The sequence below is a fragment of the Ailuropoda melanoleuca genome, chromosome 8 (assembly GCF_002007445.2).
Source record: "Ailuropoda melanoleuca isolate Jingjing chromosome 8, ASM200744v2, whole genome shotgun sequence".
Lineage (NCBI taxonomy): Eukaryota > Metazoa > Chordata > Mammalia > Carnivora > Ursidae > Ailuropoda > Ailuropoda melanoleuca.
In genome coordinates, this window is record NC_048225.1 from 53,925,373 (window position 1) to 53,949,994 (window position 24,622).

Below are 24,622 nucleotides of genomic sequence, written 5' to 3' on the forward strand. Positions count from 1 at the left end.
CTGGATTGCCCCTTCAGCCAGAAACACCAACCATGGGCTCTCTGGCCTAAAAGGCTCCTGGGAACATCCTATCCCAGCCTCCAGACCAGAAGCCTCTTGCAGTCCCCCTAACAGAGCCTTCAGCTCCTGCTTGCACCCCTGGTGACGGGGAACTCCCTCCCTCCAAAGGCTGCTGTCCCTTTCTTTGTTGGTAAAGCTCCGGGACAGTTCTAGCCACTGGGCCAAGCTGTCTGCCGGTCCCTCGGTACTCCTTGTGCTGTTTGCTCAGGAGTCTATTGGCTCCCTCTGCCCAGCCAAGCCAGAGCCCTTCACCAATGGGAGAACATCCTGGAGAGGCTACACCTATCCGCGCCAAATGCCGTTTAACTTTCTCAGTTATTGCACACAGGATACCATCTGAGTAAGTTAGTTGCCTCTCCTAGTGCCTGTGTGAAGTATGTGAGGCAGGGCCTCACGCCGTCCACTCGCCAGCTCTCCCACGCAGGAAGCCGGACCAGCGTTTTCCAATTGTGTCCATTCTTTTGTACCTCCGGAGTGATATGGACTTAATCACGGTACCAGGGTTCGATTTTTAACCCTCTTATTTGCTATATGATAAAGGGCAGGTCATTTAACCTTACCCACAGTGACAGTGGGGTTTGCAATCTCTGTGGGTCCTTCCGGTGTTAAAAACATACTTCGAGGGCTCTTGAGTGAGCAATGAAATCTGGCTGGTTTCCTGAGTTTCGTCCTTTTTTGAAGAGACACGAACTAGTCCTCATCTCAATGAGTAAAGCCTCTGACTAGAGTTGTCAAATGAACAGGAATTCATAACTATCCGGGAAGCCTTTTAGGCGGCATCCGCCCTCCCTGCTTCCGGCAGTTAGTTACTCTCCCGAGCACATCTGCCACTAGAGGCTTCGACCACCTGGGCTGCTTTCACCCAGTGCCCCCTTCTCCATAAGCAGATGGGAAGCTGGGTCTCACACTCTTCTGAGCCTTCTCCAACCTTCTAACGAGCAAACCAGAATAAATAATTTTTCCCACCACTAATTCTCCAAAACTAGGTAGGGCCGACCTGTTTTCCTAGCCACTTACCCAAGATGCCCGTTAACTACCTGGGAGCTGGATGTGGCCGCAGGAGAGGGAACTGAGAACTGATTTAGATGCAGACTGTGTCTCACGATGCTTGCTGCTGCAGGATACCTCCCATCCCTACGGTGGGTGCGGACGGAAGATTCTGGTCTCTCTCCCTGGCAGGCCCAGTCCAGAAGCTCCAACCCAGAAAGCAACCTGAACCTGAGAGTTCGCCAGGACCAGAGTGGGAGGGCACCACCCTGAGATGACTGAGTCAGGACAACAGGAAATCAGAGGCTTTGGAGTCAGAGGTTCCAACATCCAGGCTATGTCAGGGCCAGAGTTTCCCATCTGTAAAGGAGGGCACCCCCTTCACCACACCAGGCTACCAGGGAATCCATGAGTGCGATATGTGGCACATTTTCTGTTACTTTAGAGGCCAAGGGACAATCATATTCTGTTCATATACCTCCAAGCAGCTGCCTTGTTTCTTGCAAATCATTTTAAAGACTGTCTTTTGGAAGAGTCTTGGGCCAGATTTCAAAGGGCCCTTAAGTGCTGGTTTACCACGTACCGCGTGTCTTGCGTCAGTCCTTCAAATTGGTTTTACACGTTTAGCTGGGACAGCGACACATTTGTTCTGTGTTTGATGAGACATGGACACGAAGGGGATTCTGATGAATTCCTGAGCAGTGCTTCCAAAGCCGGTATTTTAAAAATCAGATGTTCTGAGTATAGCCCCAATATGCAAGGAGAGTCTCGTCCTGTACATCTGTTCTTTACTTGGACTCTTGTGCCTTCATTAGGAGTGAGAATGGTTGAATAGACCATTCTTAACTTAGACCGCAGGCACAGCACACCATAGGAACCCCATCTCGCCTCCTAATTTCTCCCATCACTCTGAATGCCAAAGCAAGACATTCGAAAGCGGGGCATCTCCCAGAGCAAAGACAGCTCCAAACATCAAACACACCTAGTCTGAGCTTAGCCTGAGATCACGCTCTAGAGGTTAAGACTTGGACTAGAAACAGAACATTCACTTCCATGAGTTTGCTTTACTGTGTTCTCAACTTGGGCCCCTCCTCAAGCAGGCAAACATACACTGAAGAATGCACTTTGGAACGGTTTAAATAAACAACCCATCATCCCGTTTGATTCTGTGCCATTTCCTCGTTGGCAGAAGCATCCCTGACAGGGCCTGCCGTGTTCGGAGTCTTTGTCAAGATGCTGCTGGTGATGAGCTGGAGAGACGGCAGCCAGCGGTGGCAGTCCACAAGCATCCAGGCCCGTCTCCAATTCTAAAGTAGAAAGCAGGCTGGAAACCAAACATATCCCATTTTCTGTTCCTAGGTGGGTTGAGGAAAGGCCCTAAGGACAACTGTGTGTGTACAAATTGAGAGTAAACAGGACATCAGGAGAAACAACAAAAACAAAACCATTAGGTGGCATTTAAGATAATTTTTCCGGGGTGCCTGGGTGGCACAGTTGTTAAGCGTCTGCCTTCGGCTCAGGGCGTGATCCCGGCGTTATGGGATCGAGCCCCACATCAGGCTCCTCCGCTGCGCCTGCTTCTTCCTCTCCCACTCCCCCCGCTTGTGTTCCCTCTCTCGCTGGCTGTCTCTGTCAAATAAATAAATAAAATCTTAAAAAAAAAAAAGATAATTTTTCCCCTCGCATAGTTCTCCATTCTCTCCTTAGGAATTTAAGTGTTCTGCTGCAGGCGAAGGGCTGGACCCACCGACGGAGGGACCCTGCTCCCACTGGTGCCATAGTTGGAGGGTGGACAGGGCCACCCAGGGAAGACTCCCGACTGCTGCCCTTCAGACCCTGGGCCCGAAAGCCACTCTTGAGCTCTAAGAGCCTGATCTTTGAGGATTGCATTGCCTGTTTTTACTGCTTATTAAATGAGAGGGAAAGAAGATGAATAAGCCTGGCCTTAGCTTGGCTTTGTCCAACTAGTTGATAGACGACCCCAGAAAAGGGAGAGAAGGGAGCCTGCCACCCCTATTAACAAGACATTAAGGAAGCATTTACTCACAAAGCAAAGTGTGTAAATATTTTTCTTAGGAAGAATAAAAAATACTGAGGATACATAGAACAATGTGCACATTCAGTGTTGGCACTTTTCTTCAATTTAACCAATCTCTAAGCTGGTCGTGACCTCTGCTTATCTCTCTTTTCTCTGCAGAACAATCTTTTTCAGCAAGTTACAGTGGATAACAATCATGTGTAAAGATGCATTTCCTGTATCATCTTTGGAGGAAAGCTATTCAACAGCAGCTTTCCCTAGAATCTCCCCCCCTCCCCCCCCAAAAAATACCTGCTTTGTCACTGATTCACAAGAATTTATAAGTAACTATGCTTACTTCTAAAAACCAGGCCAAAAGACCACTCTATAGGTTGATGGGGAAAAGGTTGGCTGAGAAAGATTTAAGTCCCTAAGGAGTTCTTGATTTTTCAAAGAAAAATGAAGGGCTGGCTGGGTTTTAACGCCTGGTGGTTAAAATGATGACTCTTCTAATCAAAATATATCACTTCCCAAGATCCCATATTCACATTAGTCACATTGTGGGGTTTTCCCTATCTCAGTGTGCATTCAGGGGATATAGGTATATTTTAATTCTAACTGAAAAAATTTGGAAGAAAAAGCTATGAAAACAAAAAGCCTCCTGTATCATTTGGGTGTCCTCGTTAGTGAACTGTGCGTGTGTGCGTGTGTGTGTGCGTAATTTAAATGGACTATTTACTTAGATCCTAGAAAACTACAGTATAAAATACGGCATAAGACACTGGACCTCACATTCCCTATTTCTTAGAAAAAAGGGGCAGCAGGTGGGCGAGTTTGATCCGAATGATTTCCATGCCCTTTCCAGTACTGCATTTTATGATTATAATCCAGCCTTCAATTTTTCTTTCCTTCCTCTCCCGCTGGTTTTCCATCTCAATGAAAAGCCAGGCAGGAAAAAGGAAAAGGAATCCAAAGTTGCCGCCAGCTGTGGTGAGAGGTCTGGTTGGGAAAGAGGCGAGGAGGTCAGTGGGCTGGGATGTGGGCCTCCTCTGCCCATGTCAGTGACCCACACCCTGCCTCACTTGCTGGCGCTTCAGTAAAAGCAGCTCCTGAAGAGATTACTGTCCTGTTACTGGAGGAGAACATTCTCATCTGGTAAAATCACAGGAAACGAAAAGCAGTGTTGCAATCAAATTCAAAAATACTGATTGGGGGGGGTCTAAAATGTTCAAGGCAGCCTGCCAGATGCTGGACAGTATCTTAAATGGGGCCATCCAAGACAGTCACAGGAAGAAGCGGTCTTTCACAGGACCATAAACAAACTCCAGCCACATAGACGTTCAAATACGTTCCATTAGAGACTGAGCTCAAGAGCAGGGACTGTCCTTTCCATCCTGTATCTCCACGACCCAGTACAAGTTCGAAGGTCAGGAATGTCTGTCAAATGGCACAGAAAGGGCGAACAGCACCGCCTTCGGTCATCAGCTTCACCAGTCAAGCACAGTGGCAGCTTCCCATCTTAGTCGGTTTGTCACTTTGTAATCAGACAGCAATTAATTAAGCAGCTTTAATCTCTTAAGGGCATTTTTCTTTCAGGGAAAATGAGCAAAAACAAAAACCCCAAAAAACCAAGAGAACCAGAAGGCATTCATCACCAGTCCTTCCTGCAGACACAAATCTAAAACTTAAATTAAAAAAAAATAATAAAGGTTTTCCTGGGAAGCTTCAGCCAAGACTAATTAACCTTTTAAAAAGAGGCAAGTATATGAAAGGGTCCAAGGGCTGGGTGCTTAAATCCCCTGATCTGACACCAGCCCAAAAGGCCCAGGTGACTCCTTCCAACAGATACAATCAACAGGTCATGAATATGTTGCCGAAGGTCTCCCCCACTCTACCGAAAAGGGCTGAGAGCCCCCGTCTCAGGGCACCGCATTTCTTGGATTTCCCATCAGAATGACCTTCATCCTCTAACCTCTTCTAACTTCCCCTTTAATAAAAAAATAAAATAAAAATAAAAACCCCCACACAGAATGCATATGCACAAGAAGCAGAGCTCGCAGGACCTGGGAAATCTGTATGGTGGATCTGATTCTAAGGATTCGTGAGAAATGTCTGTTTTGTGAAATAGCGTCTCTCTCGTTCTCCCTCACCAACCCTCCCCATCACTCTGTTTCCCGTTCTCGTCTTTCTCTTTCTCCAAATAATTCATGTCAACAATGCCACTTGTGACGAACTTCACAAGCAAGCGAGCGAGCGAGCAACAGGACACAGACATTTTTCAGAAGGAGAAAGTCTTCAGGTTTTAGTTAAGAGCGGGAAGCATCTTCAAATACAGATAATACCTTAGTGGTTTTTTCCTCTTCCAAAGCCAAGTGGATGAGAGGTTCAGCCCTGCACTCCCTAACCGACACTGCTTTGCCTCCACAGCAAGGACTACTGCTCAGCCGGAGGAAGTCGGTAGAACTACTGGCAGGGCCCGTCTAGACACAGCCAGAGGCACAAGGGGCAAGTCAGGAAGCCGGATCCGGCGTTTGAACACTCACTTCCCAGGAGGGACTTTGCACTCCGCACCTGAACCTCAGATTCCTTGCTACTGCTGTGCAATTTCTTAAAACAAAAGTATGACTTTGGGGAAATATTTAAAATATATATCTTTCTCTATTAAAAATATTTCTCTTTTCTCCAAAACCAAAAATCAGTTCCAACCGAAACGTGTTTTTCAAATGACTGGAGACATAGAAAAAAAGGTGGCAAGTGGAAAAAGAAACGTCTTTGCTACTACCGAGCGGAAGAGCCTCCCGGGGATGTTCACTCAGAGCCACGAGCGGCTCTAGAAAACGGCAGGGACCGAAGCTTTCTCTAAGGGCCTTTAGTGAGTCACCCTCCCCTTCCTCCGCAGACCAGCGCCGGCTCTGCCACCCTGGGCGCCGACCGACCGGCAGCCTGTGCAGGCCTGTGCTGCTGGCAGGGCCTGGAACGAAGTGGTGTGAACACAGAGGAATGAGACGGATGCATGTTTTTTAAACATACATGTGCCCGCGTGCACGCACACTGACACGCACAGCACAGAACAGCATACATTCAAGTGAGGGACACTCCCACCGACGTCGTCACTGAGGAGGGTCCACATATCTCAACGGTGACCAAAATGCCTATGACATCTCTGGAACTTCTCTCTGCGAACCGCTCGTGAACAGCAGGAGGAAATGGCTCCGACTGCTTGACGGCTACACCTCGTTTGTCACTCCGAACCCTCCTGACTGACCTTCTCTTCTAGAGGCTTCGAACAGCTTGTGACTAGTTTCAGACTTCGAAATCTCCCTCCTGTAACCACAAAAGATAAAAGATCTGCCCCGAGAAGAGGGGGACAAAAATCTCCTGAGAGGAATCAAGGTGATACACTAAATCCCTAGCGATTGGGCGGGTCACCGCTCTGGATCTTCGTTTCTGCCTTAACAAGAGGAGGAGCTTGGAAAAGATGACCATGAAGGTCCCTTCCAGTTCTAACATTTTAGGAGTCTGTATTTCTAGATGTTTCTAGACAGGACGGTTCCAGAAATGTTTTTGCCAATGGCAACATCATTGGAAAATCTATGCGGTGTCCTGCTGGAGCCACTCAAGGGGGGCAACATACACTGGGACACAGAAGCTCTAAAACCTTTGTTAAAATGCCAGTCACATGACTTTATAGTAACAGCCCGTACATGCACAGGGAATGCCAGCCCATCTGAGATCCCCTCAAATCATCTCTTAATCCCTATTCTCAATGAGCCCAGACGGGCAGAAGCACCAAGCACCACCAGGGATGCAAAAGACACATGGTGTCAGCTCCTAAGGAAAATAAACCCCAAAGGTCCATGGGACTGAATTACCAGCTGCATCCAGCCAGATACCTTGTTTCCATAGTATGGAGTTTCAGCATTGCTCTTGCCTGACTTCTGGGCAAATTTGGGGGATTTTAGATCAACATTGCAGATAACCCTTGCACATATAGAGAGTAATAACGAAGTTCAACTGTAGCTTGTCTCACAGGGTGGAGGCCCCTCCACCCCCCAGAACACAGAAGGCTGTAAAGTGGGTGCGAGCAGGGGGGAGCGGGGCAGGGTGGATAACTGCATAGTATTTGTTTATAATTCCCACCGATCTCAATTATCTGCCTATGGATTTTACACAACCAGTATTCAAATGCTCACCCAGGCTTCCCCAGGCTTCCCCAGGCTTCCCCGGCAGGCCCTTGGGTTGCTGTCCATTACGGCCACCTGTTCAACCTGTTAGTGTGGAAAATCTCTGGGATCTGTTGTCAGGAGCCCCGATGGTCAGTCTGGGCTCTGCCGCTTAGCGAATGACAGGACCCGAGGGTCCAGCCTGCAGTTCCATCATTGAAAATGGTGCTGACACCACTTACACGTTAGCGCTCCCGGGAAGACCAACGTGAACGATGACCGTGAATGTGGTCTGTCGGCTAGGTAGCATTAATCCAATGTTACTTTTCATACAGGGAAGGTAAATTACCTTTTGTAGAAGGGTAAACTCTACTGATTTCATTAGGTATATTTCCCCGTGGCATGGGTAAGGAGAAGGGGGGGAACATGATCGTTTTGGCTCTGCCAAAGAGCAACACTGCTCCTCTTCTCTGGGAAAGAGGGAAATCCTTTTTATCTGCAAGGCTGATTTAAAATAACACCCTGTCGAAAGAAGTCAGGAGGTCTGTCAGTTTAAGAAGGTATCCCCTCTCTCCTCTACCATCTCTAACTCTGGCCCCTGTGCTCCCGAATCGCGTTCCAAGCGGGTGCTGCCAGACTTGGCCCAGAAGCCCTCAGGGATGGGTCCCTTAGGAGTGAGGAGCGCTTCTGGCCTCGGTCACCGGGAGGCAGAGACGCAGTTCCCTCGGATAGAGACCACGAAGGCCCCGGAACCTCTCAGAACCGTAGCAGACAGTGTTTTGCCATGAAAAGAAACCCAAAGTGAGAACACTCAGCTCTTCAGGATAAATGATCAGGCCCACAGACCTCTTAGAAACAGGTCCCAGGTTCATGGGGTGCTACTTGGCCCCGGCCACGTTGCTGGAGCGTAAGAGATACTGATCCACGCTCCCTTTCCGCCGACTCACAGTCCGCCTCTCACTGTCGAACACGCGCTGCAGTCGCAGCGCCAGCCGCCGGTCGTCCTCCTCCTGCTGCCGCTGCCGCTGCCGCTGCCGCTCCCGCAGGCCCGGCTCCCCACTGCCTGGGCGCAGTTTCTTAAGGGAGCCGTTCTGTTCCAAGTGCTTGGTCTTACAGTGCCTCTTCCGGCCCCGGCGCAGGGAAGGCAGGGGCTCCTCACCCAGGTTGTCTGCCAGCACCCCATTGGGAAGATCAAAATGATTCGCCATCTTCGGCTGCTTCTTTGTTTTGAGGACCCCGCCCAGAACGCTATTTTTGGGCAGCGCTGAATTAACCGCCGAGATTTTCACGGTGGCGCTCACACAGGTTTTGTCTAACTTGGCCTCTGGGGTGGGCCCCGGCCCTTCCTCCTGCTCTCTCTCCAGAGAAGTCCCACTGGCTCCCACTCGGGGTTCAGAAGAGCAGCAGGTTTCTGACGGGACCTCAGGGCTTTTACCCCCGCTGCCCTGTTCCGCTTTTGCTTGGCTAACGGACGGGAGATAATCGAGGTCAGTGGGGGTGGGTCCGGCAAACTCAGGGAGGGACTGCGCACCCGCCAGTCTTGTCTGCAAAGCCAGGGGTGACTTTTCCTTGCTAGGAGGGACAGCTTCAGACACCACTACGTCTTCCCCTGCTTCTGGAGCCAGGGAGGTGAGGGTGGCTTTCGAAAGGGTCTTTTTGATCTGCCGCTCCTGAAAGATCTGTTCCCACTTTTTGAGGATCCTTGGACTAGCCTCATAGGAAGTCTGCTTCTGAAGGCTTCTGTCGAGGTTGCGGGGGGTCGATTTGATGATGAGCGGACTCAGCACTCGGCCATCGGGGAGTCTCTTGGGAGGGGTACAGGGTGAGCAGACAATGGGCTTGAAATGGTTTAGTTCCTCGGAGATGCTGTCATTGCTCTCGGGACTGATGGAGCGTTCTGGCTTGTGCAGGGAAGCCAAGGATGACAGGGAGCTGAAAGGGAGACGTTTCTCCACCGTTAAGTCCGGGGCTGAGAGACAGCGGTTGTTCTGAGTGGACAGGAGGACGCCGATGATGGGATTGGAGGCTGGGGTCATAGCCGTGACCTGAAAGAGGTTAAAGAGATTATATATACATACAGAGAGACATATTTTTTCTCTTCACAATTCCTTCACGATGGTAGTAGGATAGCAGGGGAAGGCTAAGAAAAGGGATCAAGGGTGATGGGAGCCTAAGAAACGGGGAAAATCCCTAACCTAGAATGCACAACATTTGCAGAAATTCTTACACACATGAAACAATTAATAAAATTAAAAACCTATAGGGAATAAGACTGATGAATCACTGAACTCTACCTCTGAAACTAATACACTACATGTTAATTAATTGAATTTAAGTTTATAGGGAGGGAAAGAGGGAGGGAGGGAGGAAGGAAGGAGAAAAGAAGAAAAGAAAGGAAAAGAAGAAAGGAGAAGAAAAGAAAAGAAAAAAGAAAACTCATCTAGAACTTTCAAAAAAGTTCTACTGGCCTTCATTCCACCCTTCTGGCTACTAATTCAAACTCTCTTCCTTCACATCTATTTGCAAAATTCTCCACCATAATTAGTATGCCTAGGACCCACTGTGCCTCTGCTCATCTGGAATAGCTTCTCTTGTGGCCGTGTACAAGAAGCTTCTGGAAGGAGTGGTGTCTGAGGTGTACCTTGGTTTTGCTGGTTGGGGCTGCTCTGAGTCTGCTCTTCGCTCTGTCTTGAGCAGTGTCACTGCAGCTCTGACTCCTTTCCACCTTGGAATTTAGGTTCCTAAATAAATAAATAAATAAATACAAGACAAGCAGTCAAAAGTAGCCCACCTGCTAACTAAGGAAAAAGAATGACAATCTCTTCTGTGCTTTCAAAGCCACTTGCCAAGGAAGACAATTCCCTTGGGCAACTACAATAGGAAATGAATTCGTTTATTAACAAAACCCGTTCTAAGAACAAATCCTGTCAAAAGAGAAAGAGCCCTCCAAAGAGGCCTTTTGGTTTAAGCCTTTGTTTCCGAATAAGACCCTGCTTAAATGATAAAGGGCCAATGGCTGTTTTGCTCATGCCTAGAGAGATGTAGGGCTAATTCACCTTCTTTAACAGGGCGAATCCAGTGTTAAAATCACCTTTACGAACAACAAATTCTTTCCTTTTATTGGGCCCAAATATCCCCTCAAGCAATCTAAGTCAGCCATGAAACAAATATTTAAGTACTTACAACTGCATAGCAGTGCCCTCAATTTTTACATAGGGAGTCAAATTTAATGCAGTCTCTTCCTTAACTCATTACATTTGAGCTTCCAACGGCCTAAATCCTGGTGATTTAAGAGATTTCAAGAACACATGGTTTTTTTGTCTTATGCATGCAACATGATAACTTTACAACCCAATCCAAAATCCACAATACCCGTATAGCATTAATCTTACTGTGTAAGAATTATAGGCAGATGACTGTTACCTACCCCATTGACAAGGGGGACTGTAGGGATTTTTTTTTTTTTTTGAATTTGTGATTATCTTATTATACCTTTGTTTTCTACTCTCCAATTTGTCCCTAATACCCGTCCGGTGAGAAAAATGCGTTTACCAATGTGTACAGCTGTTACTTTCCCTGTGCTGCAAGTCCATTCAACAAGCATTTATCATACACTTACTATATGCCAGTCACTGGGAAGCACCATCTGGGCACTGGGAATACTGAGAAAAATGAGACACCATCTAAGGTCTTCAAGGAATCAGAGTCCAGTGGGACAGACAAATAAATGATTCAATATAACACAGTGAAATGGTACAACCACAAAAAAAGTATGTCTAGGAGACAGAATGGCATAAAAGAGAGAATTATGAATTACTGGGGATGGAGTGAGAGCAGGGTTGCAAAAGCCTCCCTTTGGCACATGTATTTTGTAGGATAAATAAGAATTTGCCAGAAGTCAAGGTGGATACAGAGGATCCCAAGCAGAATTATTTCCTTGAATGATTCTATTTAGCTTTAGAATGAAATACATCATCATAGCTACTCTTTTGTAGCAAAAGATTTACTTTTTTAAAAGTTTCACTCTGGGCGCCTGGGTGACGCAGTCGTTAAGCGTCTGCCTTCGGCTCAGGGCGTGATCCCGGTGTTCTGGGATCGAGTCCCACATCAGGCTCCTCCGCTGGGAGCCTGCTTCTTCCTCTCCCACTCCCCCTGCTTGTGTTCCCTCTCTCGCTGGCTGTCTCTGTCAAATAAATAAATAAAATCTTCAAAAAAAAAATAAATAAAAGTTTCACTCTGCCAGGATTAGCTCAGAAAACTTACAAAGGAGGAAATAAGGTGCATTCCCAGGGTGCCTTCCTCTCCCCACATCTCTAGCAAAGGCCTGTCCTACCTACCCACAGTGGTTTCTATTTCAGCATTTCTGTGCTATTCCTCCTATGCAAAACCCATGAATCCTATGTCTCATGGCCGCATCACCTTGCTGTATGGTTCCAGTCCGCTGAACTAATCTCTGCCACAGTATCAATAGGAGAATATGGTGGCCAACCTGCATCGTATGTCTGAACTTCACTAAGAAAATTCAACACTGAACCTAAGCAAATAATGTGAGCACTGTACTACCTAGTGGAAAATGTATTTTGGAACAGGTAGGAAACCTCAACATCACCCTATACAGGCAGCTGCTTAAAAATCAGCGTGGTCTGTATCTTACCTAGAACAGTACTGAAATTCATTTGCATTCCCAGAACTCACACAAACTGTCTGTGGTGCGAACCACCCAGAAGTAAACTGGATGACAGATTAAAATGCTGGAGTGAACAACATATGCTTTGGGTCAGGAGGAATCAACATAGGGCTGAAAGAGAAAGCATTACTATTTCAAATATATAACTTGTTTGGCATCATTCCAATGCAGAAAGAGTAGACACTTAGAGAAAAAGATTTTCGGATCAACTTAAGAAAGAACTTTGTAACTTTCATTAGAGCAGTTCACAGAGAGCCGCCTTGGGAGATACTGAGCTCCACGTCATTAGAGGTGTTCAAACTGAAGCTGGACCTATACTTTAAAGTCCAAATAGTCCAGAGTTAAGAATGAGCTTCATAGAATTTTTTAAAAACAGGCTACGTATCCATATTGTCAGCAGTAGCAGAATCAAATTTAAAGATGCTGGCTACATGCCCAAAATATCAGATGTGCAAATGACAACCACCTGTTGCTGGGGAGAACCTTTTCACATGCCCCCTAAACTCCGTTTCAGTGAAAGAAAAGGCCCAGAGAGGAAACCCATACTTGCAGGCTCGAGCACACAACAAGGCTACCCAAAGTAGTTTCTGACAAGTTAAAATCTTTCTGGTAAACCTCAGTATGGCTGACATGGCCATTGTCTCTTCCATTAGCTTGGTCAGCCGACTTTACTGAGCACCAACTCTGTGCAAAGCATGAAAGACAGACTGATGAAAGATAATCTTGACCCACGGAAGCAGCCAGTCACTGAAGTCCACCATACCACGTCACAGAAGTGCTGTAAGAAAGCAGTAATTATATAGCTAAACTCTCTAAGCGTTTCCTTCTAAGAGTTTTATAGTTTTAGCCCTTCCATTTATGTATCTGATCCAATTTGAATTCTCTACTGTATTTGGTGTGAGGTTGGGGTTCAGTCCAACTTCATTCTTTATTTAGCATGTGCTAATCCAGTTGTGGTCCCAGCACCCTATGTGAAGACTATTCTTTCCCCCATAGAATAGTCTTGGTACCCTTACTGAAAATCAACTGACATATGGGTTTATTTCTGGACTCCCAATTCTGCTCCACTGATTGATATATCTACCCCTATTTCGGTACCACACTCTTGATGACTGTAGCTTTGCGATGAATTTTGAAATCAGGAAGGGTGTCCTCTACCCTTGATCTTTTTCAAGATTATATTGTCTGTTTGGGATCCTCTGCAATTCCGTATGTGAATTTTAGTATCAGCTTGTTCGTTTCTGCAAAAAAAGGAGACTGTAATTTTAATAGGTATTGCAATGAATCTGTAAAACAAGTTGGGGGAATATTGCCATCTTAACAATGTCAAGTCTTCTAATCCATGAACACAGAAGGTCTTTCCCTTCATTTAAGTCTTCTTCAACTATTTCAACAATATTTTGTAGTTTCAGTTTTCAGTTTAAGTCTTGCACCTCCTTGGTTAAATTTATTCATGACTATATTCTTTTTGATGCTGTTGTAAATAGAATTGCTTTCCTAATTACATTTTCAGATTGCTCATTGCTAACAGTATAGAAATGCAACTGATTTCTATGTGGTGATCTCGTATCCTGCAACTTTGCTAAATTTATTAGCTTAGTAGTTTTTTCAAAATTCTAGTATTTTTAGGATTTCCTATGAATAATATCATGTCATCTGTGAACTGAGATAGTTTTACTTCTTCCTTTGCAATCTGGATGCTTTTTCTTTTTTCCAGCTTTATCAGACTTAAGTGACATATAATACTGTATACACATAAAGTGTACATGTGTTGATCTGATACACTTATATTTTGTGAGATGATTACCATAGAAGGGTTAACACCTCCATCACCTCACATAATTAGCATTGCTTTTTTGTGGTGAGATGATTTAACTTCCAAGTATACTTGAAAGCAGCTTTCAAGCACATAATATGGTATTGTTAACTATAATTACCATGCCGCACATACGATACCCAGAACGTACAACCCTTTGACCAACACCTCCCCACTTCCTCCACCCTCTGGCAACGTTTCTCTCTTCTGTTTTTATGATTTGAATTTTTTAAGATTCCACATATAAGTGATATCATACAGTGTGCATCTTTCTCTCTTATTTCACTTCGCATAAGGTCCTCAAGGTCCATTCATGTTGCTGCAAATGGCAGAATTTCCTTCTTTCTCATAGCTCAATAATATTCCACACTGTGTGTGTGTGTGTGTGTGTGTATGTGTAGCTGAATAATGTGTGTGTGAGTGTGTGTGTACAGACGCATTTTCTTTATCTATTCATCCATAGATGGACACTTCAAAAGTTTCCATAGCTTAGCTATTATGAATAATGTTGCAATTAACATGGGAGTGCATATTAGCTCTGGGAGATCCTAATTTCATTCCTTTGGATATATACCCAGAAGTGGGATTGCTGGATCATATGGTAGCTCTATTTTCATTTTTTGAGGAAACACCTTACTGTTTTCCATGCTGGCTGTACCGGTTTGCATTCCCACCAGCAGTGCACAAGGGTTCCCTTTTCTCTACACCCTCATCAACACATATCTCTTATTCTCTCGATGATAATAGCCATTCTAACAGGTGTGAGGTGATATCTCACTGCGGTTTTGATTTGCATTTCCCTGATGATTAGTGATGTTGAGCATCTTTTCATGTACCTGTTGGCCTTTTTTTAAACAAGATTTTATTTATTTGAGAGAGAGAGAAAGGGAGAGTACAAGCAGGGGGAGTGGCAAACGGAGAGAGAGAAGCAGGCTCCGTTCTGAGTAGGGAGCCCGATGCAGGGCTCAATCCCAGGACCCTGGGATCATCACCTGAGCTGAAGGCAGATACTCAACCGACTGAGCCCCCCAGGTGGCCCCCTGTTGGCCATGTATATGTCTTCTTTAGAGAAATGTCTGTTTAGTTCCTCTTCTGATTTTTCATTTGGGTTGTTTGAGGTTTTTTGTTATTGTTTGTTTTGTGTGTGTGTGTTTGCTCTTGAATTGTATGAGTTCCTTAAATATTTTGGATATAACCCCTTATCTGAGAGATGATTGAAAAATATTTTCTCCCATCTCTCAGGTTGCCTTTTCATTCTGTTGATTGTTTCTTTTGCAGCGAGGAGGATTTGTTTGAAGTAGCCCCCACTTACTTCGTTTTTTGCTTTTGTTCCTTGTGCTTTTAGTGTTGTATCTAAAAAATCATTGCCAAGACCAATGCCAAGGAGCTCTTTCCCTATGTTTTCTTCTAGGAGTTTTACACTTTCAGGTCTCATGTTTCAGTCTCCAATCTATTACAAGCTAGTTTTTGTGAGTGGTGTAAAATAGGCATCCAATTTCATTCTTCTGCACGTGATTATGCAGGTTTCCCAATACCATTTGTTGAAGAGACTATCCTTTCTCCATTGAGTATTTTTGGCTCCCTTGTCAAATATTAGCTGACCATACATGCATAGGTTTATTTCAGGGCTCTCAATTCTATTTCTTTGGCTGTTTTTATGCCAGTACTATACTGTTTTGATTAATATAGCTTTGTAATATAGTCTGAAGTCAGGAAGCGTGATGACTTCAACTTTGTTCTCTCTAAAGAACAAAGGCTATTTGGGGTCTTTCATGGTTCCATACAAATTTTAGGGCTCTTTTTGCTATTTCTATGAACAAGGTCTTTGGAATATTGATAGGGATTGCATTGATATAGATGTTTTGGGGTACTATGGATTTTTTATTATTAATTCCTCTGATCCATAAACACAGGATAGCTCTCCATTTATTTATGTCTTCAATTTCGTCCATCAAGTCTTGGTTAAATTTATTCCCAAGTATTTTATTTTTTGGATGCTATGGTGAATAAGCCTGCTTTATTTCTTTTTTAAAAAGATTTATTTATTAGAGAGAGAGAGAGTTGGGGGAGGGGCAGAGGGAGAAGGAGAGAGAGAGAGAGTCTCAAGCAGACTCCCCACTGAGTGGGAAGCCTGACATGGAGCTTGATCTCACAACCCTGAGATCATGGCTTGAGCCAAAATCAAGAGTTGGGTCTTGCCAACTGACTGTCATGCCTAACTGAGCCAACCAGGCATCCCGGGGCTCTTTTCTTTCTTTTTCAGATATTCCATTGTTAGTGTGTAGAAACATACGTGACTTCTGTATGCTAATTTTGTATACAGCAACATGACTGAATTCATTGATTAGCTCTAACAGTTTTTTGGTGGTCTTTAGTACTTTCCATACATAAGATCATATCATCTCCAAACAAAGACAATTGTACTTCTTGCTTTCTAATTTGGTGAGAATCTCTTTGAGTTTGTTTGGTGACCTATGAGCTTCCCAAATATAGATATCCAAACCTCTCCCCCAAATTTGAGCAGTTCTTACTTCTTTAAATAACTTTTCTACTCCCTTCTCCCTCTCCTACTCTTCTCCTTCTAGAACTCTAATAATTTGCAAGTTGTTTCTTTCGATGTTATCCCATAGGTCGTATTGGCTTTCTTCACTGTTTCTAATTTTCCTTTCTTCTGCTTGATCCATTCTGATGTTGATGCTCTCCATTGCACTTTTCTTTTCATTCACTGTATTGTTCAGCTTCAGAATTTTTTTTTAAAGATTTTTTAATTTCTTTATTCGACAGAGATAGAGACAGCCAGCGAGAGAGGGAACACAAGCAGGGGGAGTGGGAGAGGAAGAAGCAGGCTCAAAGAGGAAGAGCCTGATGTGGGGCTCGATCCCATAACGCCGGGATCACGCCCTGAGCCGAAGGCAGATGCTTAACCACTGTGCCGCCCAGGTGCCCCCAGCTTCAGAATTTTTGTTTGGCTCTTCCTTAAGATTTCTTTTTGTTAACCTTCTCTTTCTTTTTTTATACTACTGTTGTCCTGATTTAGTTGAATTGTCTTTCTGTGTTTCCTTGTAGCTCAGTGAGCCTCCCAAAAACAGCTATTTTGAACTCTTTATTGGGTATATATCACAGATCTTCATGTCTTTGGGATCCATTACTGGAAAATTATTATGATCTTTTGATGGTGTCATATTTCCTTGATTTTTCATGTTCCTTGAAATTTCGCATCCCTGTCTTCACATTTGAAGTAGCAGTCACTTCTTCCCGTCTTCATTAATTGCCTTTGGGAAAGAAATATCTTCCATCAGCTTTGGTAGGGATTCTGAGGCTTTCAGACCTTCTATGGATACACCTGCTCCTTGCTTCTTGCTCCCTCTTGTGGCAGAATTCTTAAGCTTCTATGACTTCTCTTGATTCTGCAACATACAAGGTCAAGTGCTGACAGCCTCCCTTTTGCTTTTCCAAGGGTGGCACTAAAGCTCAAGTTTGTGGTCTCTCCCTTGTCCGGAGTCTGACTGACTTTCTACACATGCTCATTAGTCATCTACCAATACTCATTCTCACTGCCACTGGGAATATGTACAGGAAGCGGGCCACAGGGTGGAGGTGTGAATGAAGTGTGTGAAGAGCTGGGAGTGCCTGTGAGTCAGGTGGCAGGATCCACAGGTTATGAAGATCTGGTTATTTATTTGAGATTTTTTCTTCATTTTAAATGTAGGCCTTTAAAGCTATAAATCTCCCTCTAAGCACTACTTTTACTGCATTCCAACAGTTTTAGTATGGTGGGTTTCATTTTCATTCCTCTCAGGGTATTTTCTAATTTCTCTTGTGATTTCTTTTTTGATCTATTGGTTTTTTTGAATTGTATTGTTTACTATCCACATATTTGTGAATTTTCCAATTTTCCTTCTGTTATTGACTTACAGCTTCATTCTATTGTGGTCAAAAAAGATATTTCATATTATTCCAATCTTTTAAAATTTATTGAGACTTGTTTTATGGTGTAACATATGGTCTATTCTGGAGAATGTTCTATGTGCACTATAGTAAAATGTGTGTTCTGCTGTTGTGAGGTAGAGTGCTTTATATATGGTAAGTCTATTTGGTATACAGTATTGTGCAAGTCGTCTATATCCTTGTTTACCTATCATCTGTGTATGACATCCATTATTGAAACGGGTATTAAAGTCTCCAAATATTATCATTAAAAATGCCTACTATTCCCTTCAATTCTGTCAGTTTTTGCTTCATATATTTTGTGCATCTATTATTAGGTGTATATGTGTTTACAATGGTTATATCTTCTTCTTTTATTTTTTAAAAAGATTTTATTTATTTATTTGACAGAGAGAGAGAGACAGCCAGCGAGAGAGGGAACACAAGCAGGGGGAGTGGGAGAGGGAAGAAGCAGGCTCTCACTGAGCAGGGAGCCCGATGAGGGGCTCGATCCCAGGACTCTGGGATCACGCCCTGAGCCAAAGGCAGACACTTAGCAACTGAGCCACCCAGGTGCCCCATCTTCTTCTTTTTTTAAGTAATCTCCACACCCAACATGGGGCTCAAACTCACAACCCAGAAATCAAGAGTCACGTGCTCTACTGACCAAGTCAGCCAGGTGCCCATATAATGGTTATATCTTATTAATAGATTGACATTTTTATCATTATACAATGCCCACCTTGTCTCTTGTAATAATTTTTGTCCTAAAGTCTACACTAGCTATACTAATATCTACTCCAGACAGTTCTCTTTTTATTACTGTTTGCACAGAATATCTTTCTCTATCCTTTCATTTTCAACCTATTTTTGTCTTCGGATCTAAAGGGAGTCTCAGCATATAGTTGGAATTTTTTTTTTTTTTTTGAGAGAGAGTGAGGGGTAGGGGCAGAGGGAGAAAGAGAATCTTTTTTTTTTTTTTTTTTAAGATTTTATTTATTCATTTGACAGAGATAGAGACAGCCAGCGAGAGAGGGAACACAAGCAGGGGGAGTGGGAGAGGAAGAAGCAGGCTCCTAGTGGAGGAGCCTGATGTGGGGCTCGATCCCAGAATGCCGGGATCACGCCCTGAGCCGAAGGCAGATGCTTAACCGCTGTGCCACCCAGGCGCCCCGAGAAAGAGAATCTTAAGCAGGCTTCACACTCAGTGCAGAGCCTAGCACGGGGCTCAGTCTCACAACCCTGATCATGACCTAAGCCAAAACCAAGAGACAGACACTTAATTGACTGAGCCACCCAGGCACCCCTATTTGGATGATATTTTTAAAAAATCCATTCTGTCTTTTATTTGGAGAGTTTAAGTCATTTACATTTAATGTAATTACTGATAAGGAAGGACTTAACTTCTGCCGTTTTGCTATTTGTCTTCTATGTCTTATACCTTTTTTGTTCCTCAATTCTCCATTAATGCCTTCTTTTGTGTTAGACATTTCCTGTGTGCCATTTTGAGTCTCTTCTTATTCCTTTACTAAATATGTTTTATTTATTTCCTAGTGATTGCTATGGGGATCACAATTAACATCTTAATTTACAACAATCTATTTCAAAATTAATATCAATTCAATTTCAATAGCATACAAAAGCTTTGTTCTATATGACTCTATTCTCCCCTTTTACATTATTATTGTTACATTAAGAGCCACAAAAATCATGATGGTAAAAACATCTTAGCCATAAACGTATTATTATTGTAGTATTTGGTCAAGATAAGAGACTTCAAAATACTGGCTGAGAATAGTCAAGACTAGTGAACTTGGTAATATTCTTAGAGTTGGAAGGACTCAACATCTTCACTAAAAAATAAAAGAAGTAACTACTCTCACTAGTTTGTGCACATCCATTTCTGTACCCCCACACCCTAAGACATAGTGGATATATCTAATAAATTTCTTATAAATGAAAAAAAATATGCACAGAAACACCTCTCTCCTCTTTATGAAAAAAAGAGAAAACTTCAACATTTACTAGGAATGTAGTATCTGTCAGGCACTAAGCTGCTTTAAATATATTGTATCTCATTTATTTATTTATTTTTAAAGATTTTATTTATTTATTTGACAGAGAGAGTGATAGCCAGCGAGAGAGGGAACACAAGCAGGGGGAGTGGGAGAGGAAGAAGCAGGCTCCCAGCAGAGGAGCCTGATGTGGGGCTCGATCCCAGAACGCGGGGATCACACCCTGAGCCAAAGGCAGACGCTCAACGACTGAGCCACCCAGGAGCCCCTGTATCTCATTTAATACATACAGAAACCCATGAGATAAGCATCATCATCCTCATTTAACAAAGAACTGAGGGAAGTGATCTTCCAAGGTCACACAGCTGAAGCCAAGGTTTAAACCCGTATCTCTATGATTTTAAGCCTGTGCTCTTTCTACCACAGCATATTGATCTTACATTCTACTCTACTCTGCCACAGAACAGACCCAGCACATCTGGGGAAGCTCTCTCTTCCAAACACATAACGAAGTCATAAACAAGAGAAAGCAGCATTGTCTGAAAGGCAACTGGCTTAAAATTTCCATTGCCAAGAGACCAGATGGTTTCTGGGATGTAGAGTTAGGCTAAAAATACCCACAACCACAATGAATCTGACTTACAAACAAAGAAAAGGAGGGGCAGCCAGTATAAACATGCAGCTGGAAAGCTAGAAGATTTATGCTTATAAAACACTGCTTAAAGGGTTTTTAAATGGCAATACATGATACAAAACATTAGATAGCTCATGCTCTCAACTGTTCAATCATCACTCTCACATATCCAAACCACATTAGTTTTTTAATTAAAACTCTCATTAGTTTTTTAATTAAACTCTCAGGTCTGGTAGAGCTGAGTTCCACCAAGAAGCTAAAGGCTGGCGAGGAGCCTCCTTCTAGCGCCTAGCCTGCATGTACGAGCCCTCCCAACCACCACCACATGTACACATACTTGAATGAAACCAGCAGCTTCCTTAGGCCCAGGTGTAGCTACCATGCACCCAGAAATGGGTGAGATTTTGTTCCAATCCTTCCTTTATAGATTTATGATCTGGGTTATCTGCCTTGTGTACGCTAGTATTCTTTTTTTTTTTAAGTGTACAATTTAATAATTTTTTTTAAAGATTTTATTTATTTATTTGACAGAGATAGAGACAGCCAGCGAGAGAGGGAACACAAGCAGGGGGAGTGGGAGAGGAAGAAGAAGGCTTCTAGCGGAGAAGCCTGATATGGGGCTCAATCCCATAACGTCGGGATCACGCCCTGAGCCGAAGGCAGACGCTTAACCGCTGTGCCACCCAGGCGCCCCACAATTTAATAATTTTTAATTCACAGTTATCTAACCATTACCACAATCGATCTTAGAACATTTCCATCCTACCTCAGTCCCCTCAAATGGCAGGATAACTTGACAGGTTCTTACTTACGTCTGTTAAAACAAGGCAGAGTATAAATTAAACAAACAGAAGGAAGGCAGCTTTCCCTTGCAAAGGCAGATCATTTCAAGACCAGGTTCCAAGTACGGAACCTTTGGTCACAAGGGTCCTGACAATGGTATGATAAGAAATCGCATAGGTTTGAAATAAAGAGAGACCTGAGTTCCAGTTCCAACTCTGTCACCCTAATGAGGTGAGCTACTCAACCTGTCTGAACTGCATGTTCCTTAGCCGTAAGATTGGAATAGTATTATAAAACTTGTAGGACTAATGTGAGAACTAAATGAAATGAGGAATGTAGAGTACTCAACATGACAGAAAGCACTAGATAAAAGCTAGTTCCCCTGGTGCAGAGCCCACTCACTCACTATCCCACCCTCTGAAAACTACCAGGTATTTCTGTCCTGGTAGAGCAGAGAGATCACTGACACCTATAAAATCTGCCCCTCTCCTTAAGTTCCACATCACTTCTCCTTAAGCTAGCTTCCCTTTTCAAGCAGATTCCACTACTTTTAACAACATCTGTCCTCTTAATAACCAGGCCATCTGCTTGATTTCTTTCAATTCCTTTATCCCTCCCCAACACACACACACACACACACACACACACACACACACACACACGCACGCGCGTGCGCGAGCACAGGACATGCCCCAGGCCGTCACCAAGTCTTTGGCTTCTTGTAACTTACTACCTCATCTTTCTCTCAGTCTCCTCTCCCTCATGGCTACTGTTGGACTACTCCCCACACACAACTTGCTATGTCTAATCCTTAAATTTTTACAGAAATTTCCAACTACCCTCACCCCCTTCGTTTCATGTCAGGGCCTTATCCTTTCCACTCTTTAAAACTCTGCTTTAAGCCACTTCTAGATGCTTCGATTTTAGAGGTCAAAATAATCTTAAGAAACCACCCAGTAAAAATCCTTGCCCAGCCCTGGAGATGGGGGACAATGGGGTAGAATGGAAAGAGCCAAGAAACCTCAGTTCTGTCTCAGATTCCTACTATTCTAGCTATCTACGATTTGGCAAACCATGTTTTCTCTCTAGGTTCTAGTCTTCTCATCAATAAAACAAAAACATTAGATAATATTTAAGATCCTTTTCAGCTCTAAGAGTCCACATTCTAAAAAAATATAACGAAAGAGTGGCAGTAATAGTCACTGAACTTACCATGTGCCAGAAATCTTGTTAGGCGCCATTTACTTAAAATACAATTTTGTATGGAACGGCAATACTGGCATCACTGCATTTCTATTTTTTTTTCATTTTTTAAACTGGAAAGAGGATACATGGTTTAATTATATTCCTTTTTATGATTATGCCCTATTTCCAAGAAGAATCCAAAGTGACTTACTGCAAAAATACATAAAGACTGAGTCTTAACGGAGGATGAAGATCACATTAAATAATAAATATGGAAAAAGTATACCAAACTTTTTTTTTTTTAAATTATAGGCTATGTTGGAAAGTCATGATGACTGAATTGAAAACCCTGTCCTGATTCTAAACCTCCTGATAGCAAAAGCAAAGAGGAAGATGCAACTGGACAGAGAGCCTTTTGAAAAGACACCAACGCAACAGAGAAAGTTTTTCCAGCCTGAGATTTTGGAAAAATTTGCAACCAGGTTTTTTGTTTCATTCTAGTGAGGAAGAAGGGAATGAGGAGTGAAGGGAAATAAATGTAAACAAACAAACCAGTTTCTCAATATTTAAAATAAAAGTTTAACTTTACAATTATATATCTTATGGTTCAACTTAATTTTTTTCAGTTAACATATATTTTGTAATTAACTTAGAAATGATCTTGGATTGGGGCGCCTGGGTGGCACAGCGGTTAAGCGTCTGCCTTCGGCTCAGGGCGTGATCCCGGCGTTATGGGATCGAGCCCCACATCAGGCTCTTCGCTATGAGCCTGCTTCTTCCTCTCACACTCCCCCTGCTTGTGTTTCCCTCTCTCGCTGACTGTCTCTATCTCTGTCGAATAAATAAATAAAATCTTTAAAAAAAAAAAAAAGAAAAAAAAAGAAATGATCTTGGATTAACTATCTGCCTCCCCAAGAGACGTTTCATTTTCAATAGGACTGTACAATTTTATGAATAGTGCCTTAAAGCCCTTTTTGCTTTGAATTTTTCACATAAAAAGAGACTGAGCTGTTGGCAAGACTCATAGCCAGAATCGATTAATGGATTCCTTCCAAAATAACTATCCTATCAGGCCTACTCACTCTTACCTCCATGCCTTTGGGCTTAAGAAAGAAGTAGATAAGTAAAACAAATGCAGATTGATTTGATTTAAATACAGTTGTAAAAACTTTCAAAGCTTTTACATATGACCTCTCTTTAGGAAAAGAATTTATGGAGAATTACGGAGAAAACCTATTCTTTTGTTGCTGTTTAACACATGGAAAAAAATGCATTTGAAATACCCAAAAACTATTACTTTTTTTAATATGCTAAAATATATATAACATAAAAGCTATCACTTTAACCATGTTAAGTTTACAGTCACATTGTTGTGCAACCATCACCATGCTAATTATTTTTTTTAATATATCCATAAGCTACATCCCATTGTGTTAGAGTAGGCAGTTAGTTAGGCTTCAACAGGACGCCTGGCAGCTAGCCAAGTGGAGGAGGTGTGTCTTGGCTCAGTACTGCTATCAGGGAAAGTTAGAGACCCGTCCTGGCAGCCCTCCAAAAACAAAGCCACAGACGCCAGATCAAACCAGATAGACCCAAGACAAAGAAGGCCAGAGACACTGACCAAGTAAGGGAGAAAAGGTGTGAAACCCTGTTCCCAAGAACCAAGGGATAAGTGTTCCACCCCCTAGGGAACAACTGTCAATAAAAGACAGACGCCCAACCCCAGGGTGCGCAGCTCTCCCTGGGCTTGCCCGTCCTCACATCTCAACAGTGGACTCTCACTTTCATAAACTTTCCTACTTGTTCTGCTCAACCGTTGTGTCTGGTTTATCCTTGAATTCTTTCTTGCAAGGAGACCAAGAGCCTTCAGCCACATCTGTGGGATGGGCTGGGTCGAGGCCTCAGGGCCCAGGGTCTCCCCAGTTCACCTGGCAACAATTTCAGCACTTGCAAATCCATATTGTTTTTCTAAGTATCCTTTGGAACTGAAATTTAAATATTTTCTTATCTAAGGAAAAAAGCATGTTGACCACATAAGAGAGGTGATTTACAGTATTACCATAATCGATTTTCCAACCTAACGTTTCCATGACATCAGCAAACTATGTCCTAAAAAGATGAGCCTACTAACCAAATCCAATGAATTGTTGTAACAACTCTACTAATAGCTAAACTCAGCCCACAACCTTGGATATTTGAAAAAAATGAATGCTGAAATATATGAGATCAACTGCAAACACTCCTTAATAGTAAAATGTAAAGCGACTCTTTTCCTATAAATTAGTCCCACTGTGGCTCAATGATATGGAGTAAGGGCAAGGGTGGGCCAAGGAGCAGGAAAAGAAGAT

At 43.3% G+C, this 24,622-nt stretch overlaps 1 protein-coding gene across 1 annotated transcript in view; it reads right to left on the reverse strand.

Moving 5' to 3' along the window:
* Positions 1 to 3,100: 3,100 nt before the first annotated feature.
* The window catches only part of RNF169 (ring finger protein 169), an 80,191-nt gene continuing 58,669 nt past the window's right edge, over positions 3,101 to 24,622 (reverse strand). The window contains exons 6-7 of the mRNA XM_034667599.1: positions 9,869 to 9,968; positions 3,101 to 9,272 (exon numbers count right to left, since the gene is read on the reverse strand). Coding sequence (XP_034523490.1) covers positions 8,106 to 9,272; positions 9,869 to 9,968 — 1,267 coding nt within the window. The 3' untranslated portion in view covers positions 3,101 to 8,105. The remainder of the gene's footprint in view (positions 9,273 to 9,868; positions 9,969 to 24,622) is intronic.